The 23,744-nt window shown below is 39.6% G+C and overlaps 1 protein-coding gene across 1 annotated transcript in view; it reads left to right on the top strand.

Moving 5' to 3' along the window:
- NIPAL2 (NIPA like domain containing 2) overlaps positions 1-23,744 on the top strand; it is an 85,027-nt gene that overhangs the window by 47,690 nt on the left and 13,593 nt on the right. Inside the window, exons 5-6 of the mRNA XM_043601457.1 lie at positions 10,293-10,414; positions 17,279-17,375. Coding sequence (XP_043457392.1) covers positions 10,293-10,414; positions 17,279-17,375 — 219 coding nt within the window. The remainder of the gene's footprint in view (positions 1-10,292; positions 10,415-17,278; positions 17,376-23,744) is intronic.

The following is a 23,744-nucleotide window of genomic DNA, read 5'->3' as shown; positions in this document are numbered from 1 at the left end:
TAGCTGATCCCATATTTGTTTTGGACTATAGTTAAAAGTGATCAATTCTTAACTTTAATCTGTTGTCATAGGAATAAGAAAAATTGTAGCCACCTATCCCATACCCATGCCTCCAAGAGCAAGTCATAAAATTATCTTGATCTGAAATGTAATAACCCATTTCATACTTACAGAGAAAGATTTTTCCCCAACCTCACTCAGTAATGTGTTAAATCACATGTATTTTCTTTGTGTCTGTATTGTTGTTGCCTTGGGAAAATTTAGCTCTTTCTGTTAAAAGCTAAAAATGCATTTTTTTTTCTTTACAGGGACTAAAACCAAACAGAGAAAAGAGTAGTTAGTGGCTTAAAAAAAAAAAAAAAAAGATTAGCATATAAGCATGCTAAAAATTAAATTGTCAAAATGTGCAAAAGAAAATCATTTATTTTTCCCTGCCTCAAGCAAATGAAAGTTTGTTTTTCATGATGGAACAAATGAAGATTTTTTGGGCCATGTGGAAACAAGCTGAACTAATTTATTGCCAAATGTTGCTCTGTGGCTATGAAGCTTTTCACCACTAGCCTCAAAAAATGACCTCACAAAAGCTATGTCTGAAAGGAATTGCCAACTATTATTAACTCAATGACAGGGTTTGGACTGTGCTCTGATTCTTAGTGGATTAATAACTTTAAATTATTTTAATGATTATTTTTCCTTTAAAAAGCACCAGATTTCTCTCCCCTTCATTCAGCCAAAACCTATAGTATTTCCCCCTCTCTCCTCCCTTAGTCATCAGAAGTACTAAATCTAATAGGCTGTGAGAACCTAGTTGACTTAAGTCCAGATAGTATCATCATAAGAAAAAAAAAAAATGACAGTCAATTCATCAGTACTCTTCAGAGACCAGTAACTTGATTATTTTAAGTCACCTATAAATGGTTTCCCTGGATAGAATGTCAAGAGATTAAAAATGACATGAAGACCATCTCTTTCCTTCTTTCTTCCACACCAAATGGTCAGCTTGATTTAGGGCTAGTATCTAGAATACTAATCTAGCCAAACAAACCATCATTTCTGGTTGAGGGAACAGATTGGCTATTTTGGTTTCAGGGTTGCCTCAAGAATGGGAGACTTTCTGGTTCAGGACTATTTGGATTCACTACATTATTGAGACTTCCCAATCCAGGGCTTCTTTAAGATTTATGTATTATGGAGCGCCTGGATGGCTCAGTGGCTTAAGCGTCCAACTCTGGATTTCAGCTCAGGTCATGATCTCACAGTCATGATCTTAAGGTCATGAGATTGAGACCTGCGCTGGGCTCCACACCGGGCAAGGGACCTGCTTAGGGATTCTCTCTCCCTCTGCCCCTCCCCCAGTCACAGGCATGTGCGTGCTTGCTCTCTCTCTTTCTAAAAAAAAAAAAAAATATATATATATATAGCTACTATGAGCATGAGGAATCTGGAGAGATTGTTCTGAGGGGAAGATATCCCAAATGGTTTGGTGTTAAGGGAACCAGTTTATTCTGTGACTCCTGGTCACAAAAGCAACAGCGAGACCCCCATTGATCAGGAGACATACTATAAGGACCAAGAGAATTAGACGCAATATTTGTGTTGGAATCAGGTTAGCTGAACATTTAAAAACTCTTAAGGCTACCAGAAGTCAGGTCAAGCCAGAGTCCAGAAGCTAGACACTAGTTAATTAACACTAGCTGGCATCCAGTTGGGGAGTGGGGTATTTCAGGTTTTACCTAAGGGGAAGGGTGGGCTGGGAAACCAGATGTCAGCTGAAGAACTGTACAAAAAGATCTTAGAACCCAAGGCTTCCGTACGTGAGGAAGTCAGCTTCTAGGTGCCAGTGAACAGAAGCATCAGAGGAACCTGATTCCAGGCTGTTTTCCCTTTGACCACTTTTATACTTCATTCTTAGCCCACAAGTATCCATAGGAGACTTTTACAACAGAAGATCAGTAGCCTCTTGAAACAGAGGCTGCGTTCTCACAGCTGGATCCAGTTAAATGTCAGGCATTTCCCGAAGTATAAAATATTCCTCAAAACACTCCTTCAGGATGATATAAATGGTCAGATATGTTTAGAAAATATTACAATCATATCCTCTTCTAGGAGATTCACAGTGAACACTAGCACATTGAGGATCTGAGGGGGTCTTCTAGTAAAAGAACTATTCAAGTTTGTCTAACTCATCTCTTCCCAAATAGATTTGACTTGAGACTCTTTTTGGTGGAGCATCTGCCTTATGAAGCTGGTTCCAGGGAATACCAGTTTGAAGATGCTTTTCTAAAGGAACCTCAGGGCTAGTCATGAAGCCCAGGGACCACTGCCAGGGAGAGTTGATTCTGTCTATCCCCAGTGGGGATGTTGCATCTGGCTTTAGGTTATGCTTTGTACAGCTCCTGGCCTGTATACCTAGGCTGGGGCACCACCCACTGAGCCTACAACATGAATGACAGCCCTGAGTTGTCCATTCATCAGCCCTGGCTCTTTATGGATACAAGAGGTGGGAGAGTGTAATCGTTAAGCAAATGGACTACCTAGGTTTTCATCCAAGCTCTCCACTTAGCAAGAACATCCCAAACAAGATCATTATATAGCACATATATAGTATAATATTTTAACAGTATAGTTATTTTTCACAGATTTGTTGTAAGCATTAAGTTAATTATATATAAAGCATTTAGAATTGTGCTTAGAAGTATTAGGTATTACTATTATTATTATCATCACATTTTATTTTTAAAAAAAAATTTTTTTTTTCAACGTTTATTTATTTTTGGGACAGAGAGAGACAGAGCATGAACGGGGGAGGGGCAGAGAGAGAGGGAGACACAGAATCAGAAACAGGCTCCAGGCTCTGAGCCATCAGCCCAGAGCCCGACGCGGGGCTCGAACTCACGGATGGTGAGATCGTGACCTGGCTGAAGTCGGACGCTTAACCGACTGCGCCACCCAGGCGCCCCTATCATCACATTTTAGTATGATGGTGATGTAATGTAACTCTCATGTCAGCCATACTTGTCAATGAAATTAACAGTTTTAAGAACACGACTTCCAAAAAAAAAAAGATTACCCTCACTTGGCATGTACCTTCCCACCATACCTAGTCCGTTTACTATAAAGAGCAGAGATGAGCTTGTTTCCCTGTTGTGCATATGTGACAAGTTTATAGGAAGAAATTTTATTAACATCTGTGTATTGTGTCAAGCTAAATCTGAAACTCCCACAAGCTCACTGTAGAAATTTAAGTGACTTGAGTTTGTATTTGATGAGAAAGTGTATTTTGTACAGGACTGGCCATGAGGGTGGCAGATGCATCATGTCCAGCACCCATTCACTGACCCCACCTGCCGCTCACCCACAGCTGCCTGACTGCTCCGTCTTTGGTTCCCTCTGAGGCTCAGCTCTTGGTGCTTTGTGCACTAGTCTGCTGAGATTAGCAGTGGGTAGCAAACATAGTCCCACTAGCATTCTCTGTGTTCTGTTAAGTGTGTTATTTCCTTTCTTCTGTCTTCTTAAGACCAGTGGGGAGAAGTCTTCACCAGGCAGTCAGAAAACACCAACCAGTTCCTTCCTGTTCAGTCCTTCCATTCTCAAACTGGATTTTTACCCTTTTAGAGACAGCCCCAGTGACAGTCCATGATCTTCCCTGGATCATAAGATTAAAGATACAATTTTGAATACATTTTTTTTTTAACGAGATCATAAGGAAAGTGGAGCCATCCACTATTTCAACAAAGCATAAAGCATGTTTACCAACAGACCCAAGTATCCTCAGTTTCTCTGCTGTAAGAAACCAAAAGCACAAACGTATGTTTAGTAATTAATGTGTTAGTATTTTATCTTGGTTGGAAAAACTTAGATAGCCAATGAATCCAATCCAATTTATCATACAAGCAAAACTTTAAAGTTTCAGATTATCAAAGACTTTGAAAGTTATAAACATTTTCATTTAATCAACCTAGTTGGGTTTTTTAAACAATTACCCATGAGAACTTTAAGACAAAATTAACCGTCATTTTAAGTCATCTTTTTGCTGACAAATTGCAACAAAGATAACACAGGCTTATTTAACTTTCAGGAATCCTTGGTAGAATAAAAGTTTTATATTTCATGCTGATAACTCTAAGGACATGTCTATCTTAATTAATCCAACAAACTTAAATTAGTTTACCGAATATGTTGCACCTAGGTCCACTTAAAAGCCAATCAATTTGTTCCCCGCTGTCAGTTTTTTACCTGGGGAAATCTGAAGTGGGTGGTTTAAGTCCAAGGGGGTACTCTTTGCTCTTTGATAGCAGGGTAGGAGGAGCAGGAGCCAGTAACACCAGAGGCGCGGAGGATGGTATAGGAGCAGGTTATTCGGGCTGTGCAGAAACAGGAGGAGGGCAGGGGAAGCAGAAGAGGTGAGGTGCTGCTAGCAAGGCTGGAGGCAGGTAACAGCCCTGAGGGCAGAGAAAGAGGATCCCTGGTCCTAAAGACCAAGCTCAGACAGATGAACAGACACGTACTTTCTTTCCACCGACAAAAGGTGAAAACAGCCAATCCATGTCAGGCCAGAGAAGACAGGGAATCTCCCTGAAACAAAAGGAGTTCTGGCCTCTGCTTAGGAATATTCTTTAAGCCCCTGTCCTGAGGTTTAGCGACTACCACAGACAATTGGCTCCAATTATCATAGCCATTAATAATTCAGGCAGAAGCCCCCACATGCAATAAGAAGCCTCATGTGTTTCGTCCTCTCAAGATATATTTTGAGAAGAAGTAAACAAAGATGAGTAATTCGGGAAAAAGAGAGAGGCATGTACAGAACCCCGGCAGCAACTTGTTTACAGGGGAGACAAAGGATTGGCACATAGAGAACAGGACAAGACACAGGTAAGGTGGTAGAGGGGCCCAAGGCAGCTGAGCTGGTGGTTGAGGGTCGAGGGTGAGGAGAGGGGGGTCCTCAAGCCCTGTAAAAGAATATGGACAGATCAGAGTTTGGGTACAGCACCATAAAGGCCTGGCCATATGGGATTTCGGTCCATTTTCCCTGACATTTACAAAAAAATTCTAATTGATAAATAGTATTGAAGTTTAAGTATCTGTTAATGGGCCATTTTTCTTTGTCTCCTATGGAGTACTGAGGGTATGTGTTATTGCAGAAGAAGATGAGTCCTTTCTTCATTAAATCTTGCAATCCAAATTGTCTCCAGTGGGTTAAGAGACATCCCAAGGGGGAGTTTTTGGGGAATGAAGAAGAAAAGTCCATTACCATAATCCCCCTGACTGTTGGATGGCATTCCACTCAGGATCATATCAAGGGTTCCTAGTGTTCAGAGCAACCAGAGCTTCCCTCAAAAAGTTGTTGATGAATACCAACCTGTCTACTGAAGAGATGTCGATATCCCTGCATTTCCCCATTGCATTCTAGACTACAAATTGGTGCCAGTGAATAGACTGAAATACCATGGAGAACCTGCCATTTTTAACCGAGGGAGACACTAAAAAAGTTCTACAAGGCGAAATTACCAAGTATTGTAATTCAAGTAGTTAGTAGGGGACATTGATGAAGAATAGTAAAGATAGAAATCCATCATGGTCTAAGTGACATTCCAATACATGTAGTCTTTACAGACAACTTCCCAGGAAATGGTCCCCAGTTGGGTTTTAATTCAGTTGATATTGACATTGGTTTTGGCTGGTTCCCAGTGGTCTCATGGCCAGAAGTGGCTAGACCAGGGATGTGGAGGGGATCACATTGGACCAATGAGGAGGAAACCTCGCATGGAAGTCTTAAGGTTGTCAGCAATCCTAGTGACAGGTGTCTGTCCCATGCTTTGTATAAGAACAGGGGTAAGAGTGCCTGGGTGGCTTAGTCGTTTGAGCATCTGCTCTCGATTTTGGCTCAGTTCATGATCCCAGAGTTGTGGGATCAAATCCTGTGTCAGGCTCCATGCTGAGTGTGGAGCCTGCTTAAGATTCTCTCTGTCTCCCTCTGCTCCTCTCCCCTGCTCACACTCGCTCTCTCTTTCTCTGTCTAAAAAAAAACGAAGGGGTGGATAAGGAGAGGGCATCAAGTTCTGGGTCTTGTTACCATTCTGGCCAGGGTACTAGCTTCCAGTCAAAAGGCAGGCCTTTATCCTCCCTGGAGAGTAGTCACAGGCTCGAGGGTTGCAGCCAGAGCAGTCAACATGAGATTGTTCCAATAAGACCATATTTCTTGAAAAGCCCCTGGAGTTAAAGTAAAAGAAAAGAGGGAGTAACTTAAGTTTGTACCAAGGCTCGAAGTCTAGAAAGAAGAACAGCCCTAGGTTGGGCACCAGAAATGTTGTGGGGCTGCTGAGTGAACAGTCAAGAAAGAATTCTTAAGATACTTTCAGTGCAAAAAGGCGCTTTTATTATAGCCCAGGGACAGGACCCAGGGGCAGAAAGAGCTGCCAGTTTGGGATTAATTTTTAAACTTCTCTGAGATAGCTTTTTACTCCCAGTGGTCTGTATCCTGAGGTAGATCTGTTCCAGGGTCCTCTGTCACATCAGGCTTCCGGGTGAGCTTTCAAATCTATTCAGCTCTGCAGAGCTGAATTTGGCCTCTTGCTCAGCCAAATTCTGGAGTCTAGCAGGTGTGATAAGTTCATTGTACCCAGAGATGAGGAGACTAGGTCACAGAGGGATAAATAACATGCCTAAGCTCTTCCAGCCAGCAAATAGCAGCGAAATTTGAAATCTGTGGGGGCAGTTTCAGCATGGATTAGCCTTTCACGATCCAAGTTTTGATCTGTAATGTAATCATTTCCATGGGCAAAGGGCATGCCAAGGGCTGCTTCCCTTCCTGGAGTATCTTATGCTACCAGATTACTCCCTTGGGCAAGTGGGCCAGCAGAAGGTAAATTAGCAAGTTTCTAACTTAGAAATCTGTGTCTTTCAAATGAAAGAATATGTGTGGCTTCACTGAGAAAAAAAATATCAGGAAATGACATCTTTTAGATGCCACTTTTAGAAAAAGATGGGCTATAAATACATTTTAAGGAAATTTATTTAAGGAGCTGCTAATGACTATCTTCAACACTTTTACACACTTATGGAAAATGTGCACATGATCCATACAGGAGACAGTGAATCACACAAATACAAATGATACCAAGTAGACAAGCATATAACAGGTAGCAGCTCTCTAGAACTGCCTTTGTAATTGTCACAGGAAGCTGAAATTAAAATTATAAAAAGAAAGAATGTGCGACCTACTGAGCTGCCATAGAGTTCTTTACTAGATTCCCACTGATATGGGGCTCAAGTGAAATAATGTATGTACAAAAGTACTTTGCAAGTACAATTGCAAAATCATCAGTCATTTCATTTGTGTTCAAGGAGTTTTGAAATGGAGAGAAGATCTACCTTGGTGAAAATGGGCACAGTATGCAAATGAGGAAGCAGATGTGAGGCAAGAAAGGAGATGTCAGGATGTGAACCAGGGACCCTTTTGGAAAGTTAAGTGAAATAATGCAACATCCAAAAATGAGATATTATGCAGACTTGAAAAGAATGAGGCTGTCCTACATACACTGATGTGAAATGTTCTCCAAGATATTCTGTTAAGTAGAACAAAAGCAAGTGTGTATAATCTGCTATCATTTGTGTAGAAAACCAAAACTTATGCAGTCTCTCACACACCTGCATAAAACATCCCTGGAAAAGGAAATCTAAGATTTGGTGGCAGTATTAACTTCCAGGAGCGGAACTAGTGTGCCATAAGGGTGTGAGAAAGATTTAACTTTTCACTCACCACCCTTGTGTGTCTTTCAGATTTTTTTCACCTTACGTTGCCCATTCAAGACTAACTTTAAAAAAAGAAATTTAAGGGGAGGGTAGGTGATGGGCATTGAAGAGGGCATCTTTTGGGATGAGCGCTGGGTGTTGTATGGAAACCAATCTGACAATAAATTTCATAGATTAAAAAATAAATAAATAAATAAAAATTAAAAAATTAAAAAAAAGAAATTTAATTGACACTAGATACAGTTAAAGGAGATAAAAAAAATACTGGCAGAGGAATTCAATAAAAATAAGAAATTTGGACTTCACAAAAGGAAGTTGGAAGTCTCTGAGATTTTTAAGTTGTATTCAATGGATTTATTCTACTTCAGTATACCAAGTTTAGAAAACTGTGTGTGTGTTTTTTCATTCCATCCTCCTAAGAACCTAATATTGAACAATTTTCTTACAAGATCTTTTTTTCTTTTCCAAAGAAAGGACAGGGCTGAACAATAATTTTGCCCAAGTTCTTATGTACGATTTTTATTATTTTCTCTTTATTGCAATGCTTAATAATGTATATTGTTTTTTCATTTTTAAAATTCTCATTAGAAATAGCTTTTACAATTTTGTATGTAATTTCTGCCTTCACAAAGTATTACAGAGTAAGTTCTTACATTAGAAGAAGCTTATTTTATAGCTTCTACAAATACCTTGAATAGCTATTGTCTTGCTTGTGTGAAAAGTCAAATGCTATTTGTTCTCAAAAACTAGAGTTCAAAACCCTAAGTCATTTGATTAAGAGGAACAGGAAATTGGTGTCTTTGAATTGTGAGATTTTATAGACAAACCAAATTGCTTCAGGTTGGAGTCAGTGCTGGTTGTAAATTATATACACAACAACACTGACCTCAGTTATGAAACAAGTTGAATTATGTTTTCAAGGGTGCTATCTGAAAAATGCTACCTATATAATTTTTCTTTGCTGATTATTAATAAATAAGCAGTCTTCAGTGTTATTTGCAAGGACAAGGCCTCCCTCTATTCCTCTTTATGTGGCCCCTCTTCCCATACACATTTCTTTCCTCCATTATTTTTTTAATATGAAATTTATTGTCAAATTGGTTTCCATACGATACCCAGTGCTCATCCCCAACAGGTGCCCTCCTCAATGCCCATCACCCACTTTCCCCTCCCTCCCACCTCCCATCAACCCTCAGTTTATTCTCAGTTTTTAAGAGTCTCTTATGTTTTGGCTTCCTCCCTCTCTAACTTTTTTTTTCCCCTTCCCCTACCCCATGGTCTTCTGTTAAGCTTCTCAGGATCCACATAAGAGTGAAAACATATGGTATCTGTCTTTCTCTGTATGGCTTATTTCACTTAGCATAACACTCTCCAGTTCCATCCATGTTGCTACAAAGGGCCATATTTCATTCTTTCTCATTGCCACGTAGTACTCCATTGTGTATGTAAACCACAATTTTTTTTATCCATTCGTCAGTTGATGGACATTTAGGCTCTTTCCATAATTTGGCTATTGTTGAGAGAGCTGCTATAAACATTGGGGTACAAGTGCCCCTATGCATCAGTATTCCTGTATCCCTTGGGTAAATTCCTAGCAGTGCTATTGCTGGGTCATAGGGTAGGTCTATTTTTAATTTTTTGAGGAACTTCCACAGTTTTCCAGAGTGGCTGCACCAATTTGCATTCCCACCAACAGTGCAAGAGGGTTTCCGTTTCTCCACATCCTCTCCAGCATCTATAGTCTCCTGATTTGTTCATTTTGGCCATTCTGACTGGCATGAGGTGGTATCTCAGTGTGGTTTTGATTTGTATTTCCCTGATGAGGTTTCCTCCATTATTTTAAGTAATGTGAAAGGCATGACAGTAACACATGGCTTACATAGGTTTATAATGTGATATTTTACTAAGTTACTCCTAGAATTCTAGATTCTAAATTGGATTAAATAAATCTTACAGCAAAGTCAGCATTCACCTTTGTCATTTCTGTTAAAAGGTCTCTAATAAATGGCAATGATTAAGGTGCTCTTTTACCAGAGTTTCAAAGTATAAAATCACGTGTGTGTGTGTGTGTGTGTGTGTGTGTGTGTGTGTACAAGCTGCAAAGATGAGTGAGTAGATCATCAGGTGTTGAACTTCCCCACTCTCTGGGCTCTGATGGATCTATCATTTTCTTAGTGGTCCATGTGGAAACAAACAGCCAGCTTGGATGTGTTTTCATGTCTCCAAATGCACGTGTTCTGATCTTTCCCATCTTTGGGGAAAGGTTTTCTGAGGAGGCAAGGATTCATCTGAAACAACAAGAAAAATCAGAAGTCATGTCCTACCCCATCCTTTCCCTGGCCCTTATCCCCCTTTTAAAGATAATGCTATCATGTGGATGCAGGATGCTATCTAGGGATGGTTTGATGAATTGTATTTTAACAGGGAGGGGCTGTAGGCATTTTTACAAGCAATACTCCATCTATAGGTAATGTTTGCATTGACAAAAAGGCTTAAATATCCCTTTTCAACTTGGTTTGTCTTTTCAATTTTATTTAAAGGTATGACACTGGGATTTGCAGGAACCTATTTATTGGTGAACTTTGCTCCAAATAGAACTCAGTCTATCTCTGCAAGAACAGTACAGTATTACTTTGTTGGCTGGCAGTTCCTGATCTATGTGGTAAGAATTAAAAAAAATTTTTTTACTATCCCGTAAACTATATTATCTAGACCACTTGTACCTACAGATGTTAGAGAATGAATATAATCTTTGCCTCTCAACATTAATATCTCATTAAACCATAAATAGATTTGACTAATACCAAAGTATTTGAAACACTAAATCAGCAATAGAGCACCCCCAGTTTCCCAAGTATCCTATTCTTGACCTGTCACTGGAACAATTTCCACAATATTTAATCCAACAAATTCCAAAGCAATGTGTTTTAGGACAACTCAAAGTAAAAACACAAACCCCAAAAACCTCTCTTCCCAGGTCAAAGGGAAATACCTGAAGACACATTTTAATTCATTGGCTTTAATTCAAGATAGATATTTTCTTCAAAAACGTGTTCATTGAGAACATGTACCAGATCGTCTGGGGAGAAGTAGACAGCAGAAGGATAATGCTGAGAGATGTGTAAAAGAAAGAATGGAATGAGCTGATATAGAAATTTGAAGCCACTAACTGGGATACTTTATTTGATGTAGTGGCTGTACCCCGTGAGTATAGAGAGAACGTGCTTGTGGTGGTTGATGTGTAACTTGTTTCAGAAGTCAGTTTATATTGAAGAAAAAGCGTATTCCAGGAGGGGCAGGTGGTAAGAAGAAAACTGGGATAGACCACGTGACCTTTAACCAAGAACTATATTAGTAAAATAATTGTGAATTCAACAGGAAGAATCAAAGCACAGAGAATCATACATATTTAGCATCACAAATGATTTTGAAAAGCTATCTGATCTAGTCCTCTGCCATTGAAATAGGTAAAATAGTATGACCCTACTTCATATACCTGTTATTCAAAACTGTGCCATTGGCATTTGCAGGGACATGTTTACTGGTGAACTTTGCTTTAAGTGTAACCCAGGATACTACAGTGGGAACTATATGATATTACATTATTATCTGGCAGTCCTTAATCTTTGTGACAGGAATTCTATATATCTCGCCATCTCTGATATAGAATTCCAACCACCAGAACACAAACGCTTACAGGTGTTTTCTCTTTCTAGTCTCCCTCTATACTGCTTTCTTTTTCTTAAACAAATTAGGTTTCTCTGTTTTTGTTTTTGTTTTTGTTTTTAAATCCTCATCCATACACACTCTTCAATTAACTGTCCTATTTCCCTTCCACTCTACTCTCCCCTCTACTTTCCCAACTCCTATTCACTCCTCACTCTTTATCATCTGATAGATCCGTGCCCCTCCCCCCGCAACAAATTGCCAAATGGAATTGCTTTTTTGGTCCTGCTGTTTTTTGAACCTTGTGCAGCATTTACTCATAACCCACCATCTTCTCCTTGAACCCCTCTCTTCCGTGGCTTCCTCAATTTATTTTCCCGACTTCTCCGCTTCCTCTCTGACTAGGCCATCCAATACTCTTTGTGGGCACATCCTTCTCTCATGCCAACCACTCTTGATCTCTTCATGCTACATATTCTTCCAAGGTTTTCTAGTGTGATCTCATTGACAACCCCCATCATCCTTTAGAAAGACTTCTAAATCCAGTCTACATCTCTCTCCCAGGCGTCTTCTGAGCTGCAGTTCTGTGTTCTCATCTGTCCACTGATTGCTCATCCCTGTCTTGGACGTGTCATGGGTTCCTCGAATGTAACGTCTCAAAAATTGAACTCAGTGTCTTCTCTCGTGAACTCTCCTCCTTTTTATATTGGAAGGCTCCCCTTCCCCTGTACATCAGACTTTAGGATTGGACTGCCTAATTCAGATTAGCCTTCTTCAGGTCTGTCATTCTTTGTGTCTCTCCTCTGCCCCATTGTAACTTCCTGCTTGTCCAGCAGACCCAGCCCGTTAACAATCACAGATTTTATCAATCAAATCCATTTTCATGATAGCTGAGGCTTGAAGTCCTACCAACGTATTATTATTATTTGCCTACAAGCAAAACAGATTCTTCATCCAGTAAGAAAAGGGTCACCCAATCAGTGACCAGAAAATAAATAGCCCGAGTTGAATCCTTGGGAGATTAAATATGCAGCAAGATTTGATTTCCTGGAATAAGCAGCAGTGTTTGATGATGACGTGTCTTATATTATTTTAACACCAGAGAAAACATTTAAAAGAACAAAACTACTCTTTCTTAAACCTTCTATTTCCACAAAAGAAACTCTGACATTACTTGTATTTTGCCGTTTTCCAAAGTCAACTCTTAAATTCATTCATTCATTTATTCACTAGTTCATTCAACAGACTGGACATCCAGGGTATAGAGAAGAAGTCCTGTAACAGGAATTTTACAGCCCTGGGAGAGACCCATATTCCCATAAAATAATGAAAGTATATTTGAAAGTAAATGTCATCCAAAAATGTAGCTAATTCCAGATATTATAAGATAGCATAAAATAAATCTTTAATAAAGTCACATTTGAATAACACTATGGGGGAGCGCCTCTCACGGTCTGTGAGTTCGAAACTCGTGTCAGGCTCTGTGCTGACAGCCCAGAGCCTGGAGGCTGCTTCAGATTCTGTGTCTCCCTCTCCCTCTCTCTCTCTCTCTCTCTCTCTCTCTCTGCCCCTCCCCCTCTCACGCTCTGTCTCTGTGAAAACTGAATAAACCTTAAAAAAAATTTTTTTTTTAATAACACTATTGGCTTTAGACTCTAAAGGGAATATATCTACATTATCTTAGTTTGGAATTTAATCCATTTTATGTTACCTCTCTAAAGACTCTAGATGTTACCAATTACATGCTAAGCTCTTGAGCTGAAGTTTGGCTTAAATCTGACATCGATGTTTAAGTTTGGCTTAAACATCGAGGTAATTAATATTTAATCCTTAGAGATGGAGGTTTCCATGCTTTTTCTGCAAACCATGACTGCAGAGATCATAATTACAGCAATTAAGGCTATTCTTTGAAGGATCATTCATCTAGCTACTCTTGTATTACACTGAATAGAAATGCAGTACCTGAATTGCTTTTTAGGACTGATCAAATAACTACTAAAATGAATAAGAAAGCATTTTAGAGTCTGAATAAGCTGTACATGTCTTTTTTTTTTTTTAATTTTTTTTTTCAACGTTTATTTATTTTTGGGACAGAGAGAGACAGAGCATGAATGGGGGAGGGGCAGAGAGAGAGGGAGACACAGAATCGGAAACAGGCTCCAGGCTCTGAGCCATCAGCCCAGAGCCCGACGCGGGGCTCGAACTCACGGACCGCGAGATCGTGACCTGGCTGAAGTCGGACGCTTAACCGACTGCACCACCCAGGCGCCCCTAAGCTGTACATTTCTCAAAAGAGGATTGTAAAATTGTATCCCAGGCTGGCTAACAGCATCTCCCTGTCTCGGGTGTTTACCGGCACCAGATGGATGTCCATCGAATGTCCATGTTCGTGTTACGTTTAAGGCTTGCGTGAAGTAGAAGCCTCAGAAACAAGGCCCAGGAGCCTGTATCTCTTTTGTCACATCATCCATGGCCCGCCAGTACTCCTCACCACCAAAAACAGGGTGATGAGTGCCTTTAAATCTAATTAGATGAGAGAACCAATCCAGAAAAACCCAGAGTCAATTCAGAAAACTCATCCTGAAGATTCTGTTCTTCTGGAAGGACTTCAGATACCAGAACCTAAGTTAGCTTCCAATTACTTCCATAACGAATTGCCACAGACTTAGTGGCTTAAAGCAATACAGATTTATTATCTTACAGTTTTAAAGGTCAGAAGTCCAACACGGGTCTCACTGGGCTAAAATCAAGGTATTGGCAGGGTTATATTCCTTGCCTGTGCCTCTGGAGGAGAATCCATTTCCTTGCCTTTTCCACCTTCTAGAGGCCGCCAGCCTTCCTTGATGCTGTTCTTTCTCATGTTCCATCTCTCTCTGACCATGCCTGGGATGGTTCTCTGCTTTTTAGGACTTGTATGATTACTTTGAGCCCTCTTGGATAATCCAGGATAATCTCCCCATCTCAAGGTCCATAGCCTTAATTGCATCTCCAAAGCCCCTCTGCCATGTAAAGTAACATACACACAAGTTACAGAGATTAGGACATGGGCATCTTTGGGAGGCCATTATTCTGCCTTCCAGACCTACGTCATTTAACCCCTCTGAGCCTTGGTTTCTTCATCTGTAAAATAGTGCCTGCTTCCTCAGGTTGTGAGGATTGAGTGAATTGGCACAAGTAGAGCGGGTGGTGAGCCTGCAGTTAAGTGCCGTTATTATTTCTGACCTCTGAGACAGAATCAGCAAAGCAGCCTCTCCCTGGGTCTCAGCAACCTGTAGAAATCACAGCCGCTTTAGCAATGATATTTTCAGAGAGGGGGAGAAATGTTGCTAGGAAAAAAAATTAACATTAATTCATGCTGCTTGAATATTTTATTCCTGGGAGCTCCGTGACCTCTTGCCACAAGGCAGAATGCAGGGCAATGACAGCCATTCTGTGAGTCATAGGAGCTCGTGTTAACCACAGAGATGGAATTTGGAAGAGAAAGAAAGAAAGAAAGAAAGAAAGAAAGAAAGAAAGAAAGAAAGAAAGAAAGTCATATTTGATATTTAGAACTGATAACTACCCTCATTTCTCCCTTCCCCCCAATTAATAATCCTCCCGCTAACAGATTTAGCTAAGACACTCTGTGCATTAATGCAGGCTGAGCCACCTTCTTTCCAGCAACAAATACAGTGGTCCCAAATGCTGCCGTGAGTTGTTTATGTCAGTGTGAGAAATGGAAGCCTGTGGTTGAGAGGGGAGTGAAGCCGACAGGGGTATTTCTGCTAACGATTGATGAGCTGCACAGAGGTGGGGACACCCAACCCATGTTGTGATGGCAGTTTGGGGGAAGACAAAGTGACAGGAGTTTAACAGCCTTTGTAGCATGGCTTGATTCAATTAAAGACCTGGCAAAAAGTCCCTTAAGAAAAAGTTAAAGTAATTGGTTTAATTTACCAGGAAAAAGCTGAGGGATGACTTAATCTTCCACATGAGATGAAAGGTTTTTAAATGAGGAAGATATGGTCTTGCTGCTTTCCATGCCCACAGAGGATTAAAAAAAGAAAAAAGCAAACCTTGAACAGAAACAGTAGAGATTCATGTTGATTTAGAGATGGCTCCATAAGTAAAATATAGTCCTGAATGTACTGAAGTCCGTAACTCTAGTAATTTTTAAGGAAAAAATTAGTGGTGGTGTTTTTATGTCAGAAAAGTAAACATTCATATTTACGATTTCAGGCCAGGGATACTACCTCTTTGAAAAAAAAATAACTTGCATCAGGCTATCTTAAGGACTTCAAAAAAGAAAAAAGTGAAAACAAAAATAAAACTGAGAACTCAAAGTTACATTAGAGTTTTCTTATGGGCAGGAAAATTTTAGACATTCAGTCAATTAATATTTATTGAACACTCAGTTTATTAGACATTAAGTCTTGGTTTTTGGCAAGGTGTTCATAATAAATTTGAGGTGTAATTTATTCATTAATTCCATAAATACTCATTGAGTAACCGACTGTGCCCAGGCACGAAAGACAGTAGCAAACAGGACAGATAAAGTCCCTGTTCTCATAGAACTGATGTGCTAGTTGGGGAGACAGACAACAAACATACAAATGCATGAACAGGAAATATTCTACACTCCACAGTAAATGAGGGGTGGCTCTGTTAGCGCAGTCAGAGAAGACATCTGGGAGGAAGTGATGTGTAAGCTGAGTGACTCCTTTGAGTGACTAGAGTGACTAGAAGGAGCCATTGTAGGGAGATCAGGGAAGGAGTATTCCGGGCAACTCCAACAGTTAGTGCAGTTAGTGCAAAGGCCAGAGCAATCTGAGCATTGCAGAGAACTGGCAGGGGGTGGGGGATCTGTGCCTGACAGAGATGGGCCATCCAGGATTTTATTCTTAATGTGATAGGAAACCATAGGAGATTTAAGCAAAGGAATGACTGGATATAATATATAATTCTATTACATATATCATCCTGGATAAATCTCATAAACAATGCACAGTGGGGGAAAAAAGCAAGTAATCAAAACCAAGTATGATTCTGCACGTATAAAGTCCAGACATGTGCAAAAATAAACAAGGCGCTGTTGGGAGACACATGAAAGGTGGTAAACCATAAAGAAAATGAAGAGTAAACACAGAACTCGGTGTAGTGGTTGCTGGGGAAAGCCGAGGAGGAGGGGGGTGCAATTGGGGTGGGGTGCACAGGAGACCTCAAAGTATGGGTAGGTTCTCTTTCTCTGGCTAGGTGCAGGGCACATGACTACTTGTCATATTATGTAAATACCTTATATGTGTATCATATACACTCTCTTTGAATGACCTAGTTCATTATTCAAATTGTGCTTTTAAATGATTCCTCTGGCCGCTGAATGGCTGGGTTGTAGAGGCAAGAGTAGAATCCGAGACGAATTGGAAGCTGTTGCAGTGGTCAGAGAGAGGGCGGCAGGGAGTGATGGAAAGGAAGGAGTTGCTGGCTGGTGCAAAAGGTGTGTGGTGAGGCCATTCATTGCAGGGGTGAAGGCCCCACGAGGGATAGGTGGGGAAGGAAGGCCTTCAGGAATTTACTACCTGCATTTGTGTGCTATGCTATTAAATGTACGCGTGGAGATGTCTAGAAGATAGTTGGGTAAATGAGATCAGGGTTGCCGATCTCGGCATCGTTGGCATATAGGTGAGGTTAGAGCTCTGGGTCTGGATGGCTGAGGTTCCATATATTGTCCTCATATGTTTGTAATTGTCCTCGGGAACGCCAGGCACCCTCAATTCTCACAGGGGAACGAACTGTTGCAAAACCAGAAAGAGAAGTGTGGCATTCAGAAGACTGTGTGTAAAATAATTGATACTCTACTCTTTTGCATCTTTTTCACTTCTAGATTTTCGAAATATTAATTTTCTGCACCCTCCTCTATTTCCATAAAAGGAAAGCAATGAAGCACATGGTGATCCTGCTAAGCCTGGTGGCACTTCTAGGTAAGAACGTACTGTTCTCTCATTCTCCAATCTAACCATGCTAAGTGAAAAAAGAGGTTTGAAGGAGAACACTTAAGCATTCTGTTCCTTTCTCATTGTTTCTACTTTTCAACTCTGATCTGCAGAAAGAAACCCAGGCTCAGTCACGCAAACTGTATTTTGCACATCCATATCTACAAGTGGTGTCTGTTTAGTTCCTTTAAAAACATGTCAGCGTTTTTACTTCTGAGTAATTTTATTTGCTCTCTGACAGTTGGAGGATTTTGTTTCTTAGGATGTAATTGAAAAATATTAAAAGAGGAACAAAAGAATGATCCCAATTGAAACTTTTTTTATCAGGAATTACTTACCAAAATATGGCTAATATGAAATGTAAATGTAAGCAGTATGATTTTCTTAAATACAACATTTCTTTCATTCATTGTTTATCTACCCATTTCCTTTTTTTCCCCAGGATTTGAAAACTGATGGTTCTGTAAGCCCACTGTGTATTTTTAAATCTGCCCTTTCCCCTCCTCTTACACACACACACACACACGCACACATACACACACACACACACACACACGTCTTCATATAAATCAACACTAGGAGCTCTCACTAATCACTTGGAAAATTGCCTTTTAAAAAGTTATTTATAATTTTTTTTCCTCTTCCTTGCCAATAAAATGAACCATACGTCATGTGTTGTTTGCTATGATTCTGTAGATTATACCTATACCACTGGGACAGGCAGCAACCTTCATGCTAAGGAGGGGCTGAGTTTCATTTGTCCATCTTCATTTCACAAACTAGTTCTCTCCTTTGAATTGGAAGATTTGTACCTGTGATGATTACTTGTAGAAATGAATTTATACCACAGTCAGGTATGCTGTTGATGAAAAGAATGGAAGAAGAACTTTATTGTTGCTTCTTTCCAAATTGCCAGATAGGGAGAACAAAAGCAAACAACTAAGAGATAAAATGCACATTATATAGGAAAATATTGAAAATAAAGGACATTTTAAATAGGAAAATAAGATAACAGAATTAAGATCATACATAGCAGTTATGATCATAAATGTAAATAGGGTAAATTCACCTAATAATAAAGAAAGATTCCCATATTGGGCTTCAGAAAAATTCCCAGATTGATTTTGAAAAAAGATTCTGAAATTGGATTCATCCACAGTTCTCTGGTTTAGCTCCACAAGAGTTGTAGAAATGGTGACCTTTCTAACCGGCCCTTGCTGGTTGTGAAATACTCTGACTTCATACATAAATGTCATCTAAAACAAGTTAACTCAGACTGAAAGGAAAAGAAAGCAAAAGAGCATACTATTACTATCTAAGTTAAAATCCAGGCAGAAGCGAAGGCTCCTGGAGGCCCCATATTAGTATTTAGCTGCTCATCGTGGCAGATTTGAGGGTTGGGAGGGGGAGACACCAAGGCCAGGGGCCCTCAGGAGATTCAGGCAGCAGCTCTTTTGAAAACGATGTTAATAGAAATATGAGAGGAGTAGAAGACTTCTCTTAGTTCATGGAAGGTAGGTAGACAGAAAGATCTATAAGGACAGAAGAATGAGTCCTCAACATTGCTCTAACGTTGAACTCTAAATCCTGAAAACAGACCATACACCTGCCTTCAAGTGCCTGTGTGACATTTACAGAAGTTAATTGTGTAATTGCCCACAAAGAAATCCTTGATAAATTCCAGGAAGTTGAAGTATGGACCACATTCTCAGATCACAGTGAAATAAAAACAGAAAATAATAACAAAAATAACAGAAACCAGTAAAACTGTAACATCTGGAAATGCTGACACTACTTTTAAACTGCAGCTGGGCCCAAGGAGAAACGAAGCTTTCATTGCAGCATATATTTTTAAATTATTATGAAAACACTTAATATTAAACCTGTAGTTTATGACTAATGCTGTATTCAGAAGGAAATTCATTACATTAAATGTAAGTCAAGCACTCAGCTCAAAACGGGAGGGAAAAAAACACTGAAATAAAGCTGAAGCAAGCAGAAAGGAGTGATTAATAAAGGCAAAAATTAATGAAATAGAGCACAGAAAAACAATGGATTGATAAATAAACCCAAGAATCTATTCTTTTTTTATTTTTATTTTTTTAATTTTAATTTTTTTTTTTTTAACATTTATTTATTTTTGGGACAGAGAGAGACAGAGCATGAACGGGGGAGGGGCAGAGAGAGAGGGAGACACAGAATCAGAAACAGGCTCCAGGCTCTGAGCCATCAGCCCAGAGCCTGACGCGGGGCTCGAACTCACGGACCGTGAGATCGTGACCTGGCTGAAGTCGGACGCTTAACCGACTGCGCCACCCAGGCGCCCCTCTATTCTTTTTTAAAAAAAAAATTTTTTTTAACGTTTTATTTATTTTTGAGACAGAGAGAGACAGAGCATGAATGGGGGAGGGGCAGAGAGAGAGGGAGACACAGAATCCGAAGCAGGCTCCAGACTCTGAGCCATCAGCCCAGAGCCCGACGCGGGGCTCGAACTCACGGACCACGAGATCATGACCTGAGCTGAAGTTGGCCGCTTAACCGACTGAGCCACCCAGGCGCCCCAAGAATCTATTCTTAAAAGACATTAAAAATATCCTTCATAAGACAAAAAAAAAAAAAAAGGAAAAATCTCAAATATACAAAATTAGAAATAAAAGCGACAACAAAGATGAAAATTTGATTAAATTGATTATTTTTTAAAGGAAAATAGATATGGAGGACATGGAAGAACGGTTTAAAAAGCTACATCCTGAAAAGAACCAGGCCTACATACTTGACTTTCTTTTTTTTTATTATATGCAATTCATTGTCAAATTAGTTTCCATACAACACCCAGTGCTCATCCCAAAAGATGCCCTCTTCAATACCCATCACCCACCCTCCCCTCCCTCCCACCCCCCATCTTTACTTTCAACCTAGAAGGTTAAATCTTTAAGAAACAGATTCTGTTTTGTTGTTGTTGTTCACACTATTTGAGGACATAAGAAGAAAGCTTTCCCGTTTTGTTTACATAATGAGTATCAATACTGATCCCAAGTAGCACACAGTAAGAATACCCTGTACTAATTTCCCCACTCAATATTAATGTAAAAGTCTCAAAAAATTAGCAAGTAGAATCCAGAAAAAAAACCCTGACATACTTCATGACCAAGTGGTCTTAATGAAACCGGTTCTTTTTCTCTGTAACGCTTACAAGTTTTACTTACATATCCTACTTACATATTTACATTCTGATATTGCTCATCTTCTCCACCTAATCAGTTCTATGAGGACACAGCCATGTCTGTTCTAGTTACACTGTATATAATTACCTAGAACTGAGGGCAGTGAGCACAGAGAAAACATTTGAATTAACTAAATTAATTATGGGAATGAAAGCATGGTTCTTTAAGAAATCCATTGATATGGGGCGCCTGGGTGGCTCAGTCGGTTAGCGTCGGACTTGAGCTCAGGTTATGATCTCACCATCCGTGAGTTCAAGCCCCGCATCAGGCTCTGTGCTGACAGCTCAGAGCCTGGAGCCTGCCTTGGATTCTGTGTCTCCCTCTCTCTCTGACCCTCCCCTGTTCATGCTCTGTCTCTCTCTGTCTCAGAAATAAATACACATTAAAAAAAAAAAAAGAAATCCATTGATATAGTTCATCATGTTAATGGCTCAAAAAGGGAAATATCATGTAAATATCCAGATGCTGAAAAGACATGTTAAAATTTGATATCCGTTCCTAATAAAGAATTTGAAATGTAATCAGAATAGAAAGATATTTGTGTCAAAAACATATTTCTCTTTTTAATAATTTTCACTTTATTGGGAAATTATTGACACATAGAGTGTATGTATTTAAGTACACCACGTGGTAATTTGATGCGCATATACATCACAGAATGATTACTGAGCTGATGATAATGACCGCATTTATCACCCCCTATAGTTAACATAGTGAACTGTGTGTGTGTGTGTGCGTGTGTGTGTGTGTGTGTAATGAGAATGCTTAAGATCTCTCAGCAACTCTGAAGTATACAATACCGCATTATTAACTGTAGTCACCATGCTGTGTCTTAGATCCTCAGAATTTACTCTTCTTAAACTAAACATTTAGACCCTGTGACCTACATCACTCCCTTCCCCCTACTCCCTGCCCCTGACAACCACCATTCTAGTCTCTGTTTCTGTGAAATTGGAAAAATATATATCTCTTAAACCAAAAGCTGAAGCCTACATGCTGGAGAAATAGCACAAGTGCTGTCATCATACTAAGAAATGAGAAAAAGATTGCCCACTCTTCCCTTTATACTTACCTGTGCTGGTTAGGCATTTTACAATGATCACTAATGACTTCTACAAGAAAAAATGATTATGGAAACCATGTAGCAGCTTTGAAAAATAGTTATAGTGTCAAATTAAATGGAAAATGTAGCACACAACATGGTACCTACCTTCGTTGTGATTAAAAGGGCGCATGAAGCAGACGCTGGAGATGAGTGAGAGGTAACAGTAGTATGCAGGTGGATTTGTTTTTACTTTATTGTTAATATTGTTTATGTGATAGATTAAAAAAATGAACTAAAAAGAAAATAGAAAGTGAGGGCAACCAGGAAGAAAGGAAACTGGCTTCTGGTGAGGGGCTCCCCAGGCCTGTGGCTGCAGTCTTTCTTAAGTCTTAAAACTCCCAACCGAATACTTCCAACTAGGGGCGCCTGGGTGGCTCAGTTGGTTAAGCGTCTGACTCTTGGTTTCAGCTCAGGTCATGGTCTCACGGTTTGTGGGTTCGTGACCCGCATCAGGTTCCACACTGATGGTACCGAACCTACTTGAGAGTCTCTGTCTCTCCCTCTCTCTTGCTGTCTCTCTCAAAATAAATAAATAAAAATTTTTTAAAAAGATGCTTTCAACTGATCAGGAAGCTGAGAAAGCTAGGAAGTCCTTCTCTATGCTTAGCATACTCAGATTATGGAAGCCAAATTAATAAGTGATATATTTGTGGCTCTAATAAGGAGACATTGGTAGCAATTTGGGAAAGTCTCTGGAAGGAACAGTTGATGAAGTCGGAGGAAACCGAGAAGGCCAGATTTCAAACACAGGTCAGCTATGTCAGGCAAAAGCAGTACCACTGTGATGACGAAAGTAATACATGTCTATTGTTGAGAAATAAGAAAAACAGAGAGGGCCATCAAGAAAAAGGTAAAAATCCATGTAACTGAACACTGCCTCACAGTACTATGGGAATGTGACTGATAGTTTGTAGAAGGCAGCTTGCCAGTATATTTCAGAAGAACAGCATCTGTCACCAGAGCCCCACCCCCACCCCGCTCCCCCGCCCCATAGCTCATTTTCCTAGGGCAATTGGCAGAGTGCTTTGCAAAGATATATGTTCAGGGATATTTATCACAACCTCATTTTTAATTCCAGAAAAAAAAAAGGATGTACCTAAATAACCTAAATATGCAAAAAATAGGGAATTACCAAGATGAAGTATAATTCATGCAAAAGCATACTTCACAGCTGATGAAAATCATGCTCAGAAGAATATTTAATGGCATAGAAAATACTTGATGGCAGTTGAAACTAGGTTCCTAAATAGTATATACTATTTGTTATATATATAACACATATGTATATACATATGTTATAATGTATTCATATCCAGAGACAGGAAAATAGCTACAAAGAAATATTCCCAAATGTTAAAAATGACTTGGGGATGAGTGTTGAGATTACAGGTGATTTTCATTTTTCTTTCCAGGCTTTTCTGCATTTTTCCAAATTTTCTTAAAGGAACATATAAACTTTTATAGTTTTAAAAAATGAGTTTAAAGGCTCTTCATAATCCCAGTGCCTAGAGATAACTACCAATAGGATCTTGACGTTGTTTCTTCTGGCATTTTTTCCTAGCTTTTTTTTTTCTGTATATAAAAAGAGAAAATATATAAGCACTTTATATTTTTTATGTGTACATTAGAATGATAGCATATTAAATTTTGTATTTTCACCTGTCCTCACCAACCACATTCCCACCCAAAAATAAAACAGAAGTACTTGTCACCAGCCTAGAAATAACTTGCAGAGTTACAATAAAGAGTGATTAATTGGTTGGTGATTGTACATGCTTTGGAAATACAGTGATTAACTATATTAGCAAACCAATAGTTGGTTTAGCTATTTAATAAAAAGTCTAGTTTTGTTTTTGTTTTGCGGTCAAGTATAATTTAACATCAGATGGTAGTTGCATTAGATGACCTTGAAGGGCCTTTGCAATCCTGAGGTTCTGAGGCTAATGGAATAGTGTGTTCAACTCCTTCCCCATTAATGATCCCTTTGGGAAACCTGGCTGTTCAGACCACAAGGCCATAACCACATTG

Source organism: Prionailurus bengalensis, chromosome F2 (assembly GCF_016509475.1).
Source record: "Prionailurus bengalensis isolate Pbe53 chromosome F2, Fcat_Pben_1.1_paternal_pri, whole genome shotgun sequence".
Taxonomy (NCBI): Eukaryota; Metazoa; Chordata; class Mammalia; order Carnivora; family Felidae; genus Prionailurus; species Prionailurus bengalensis.
This window is presented reverse-complemented; position numbering and strand designations above follow the sequence as displayed.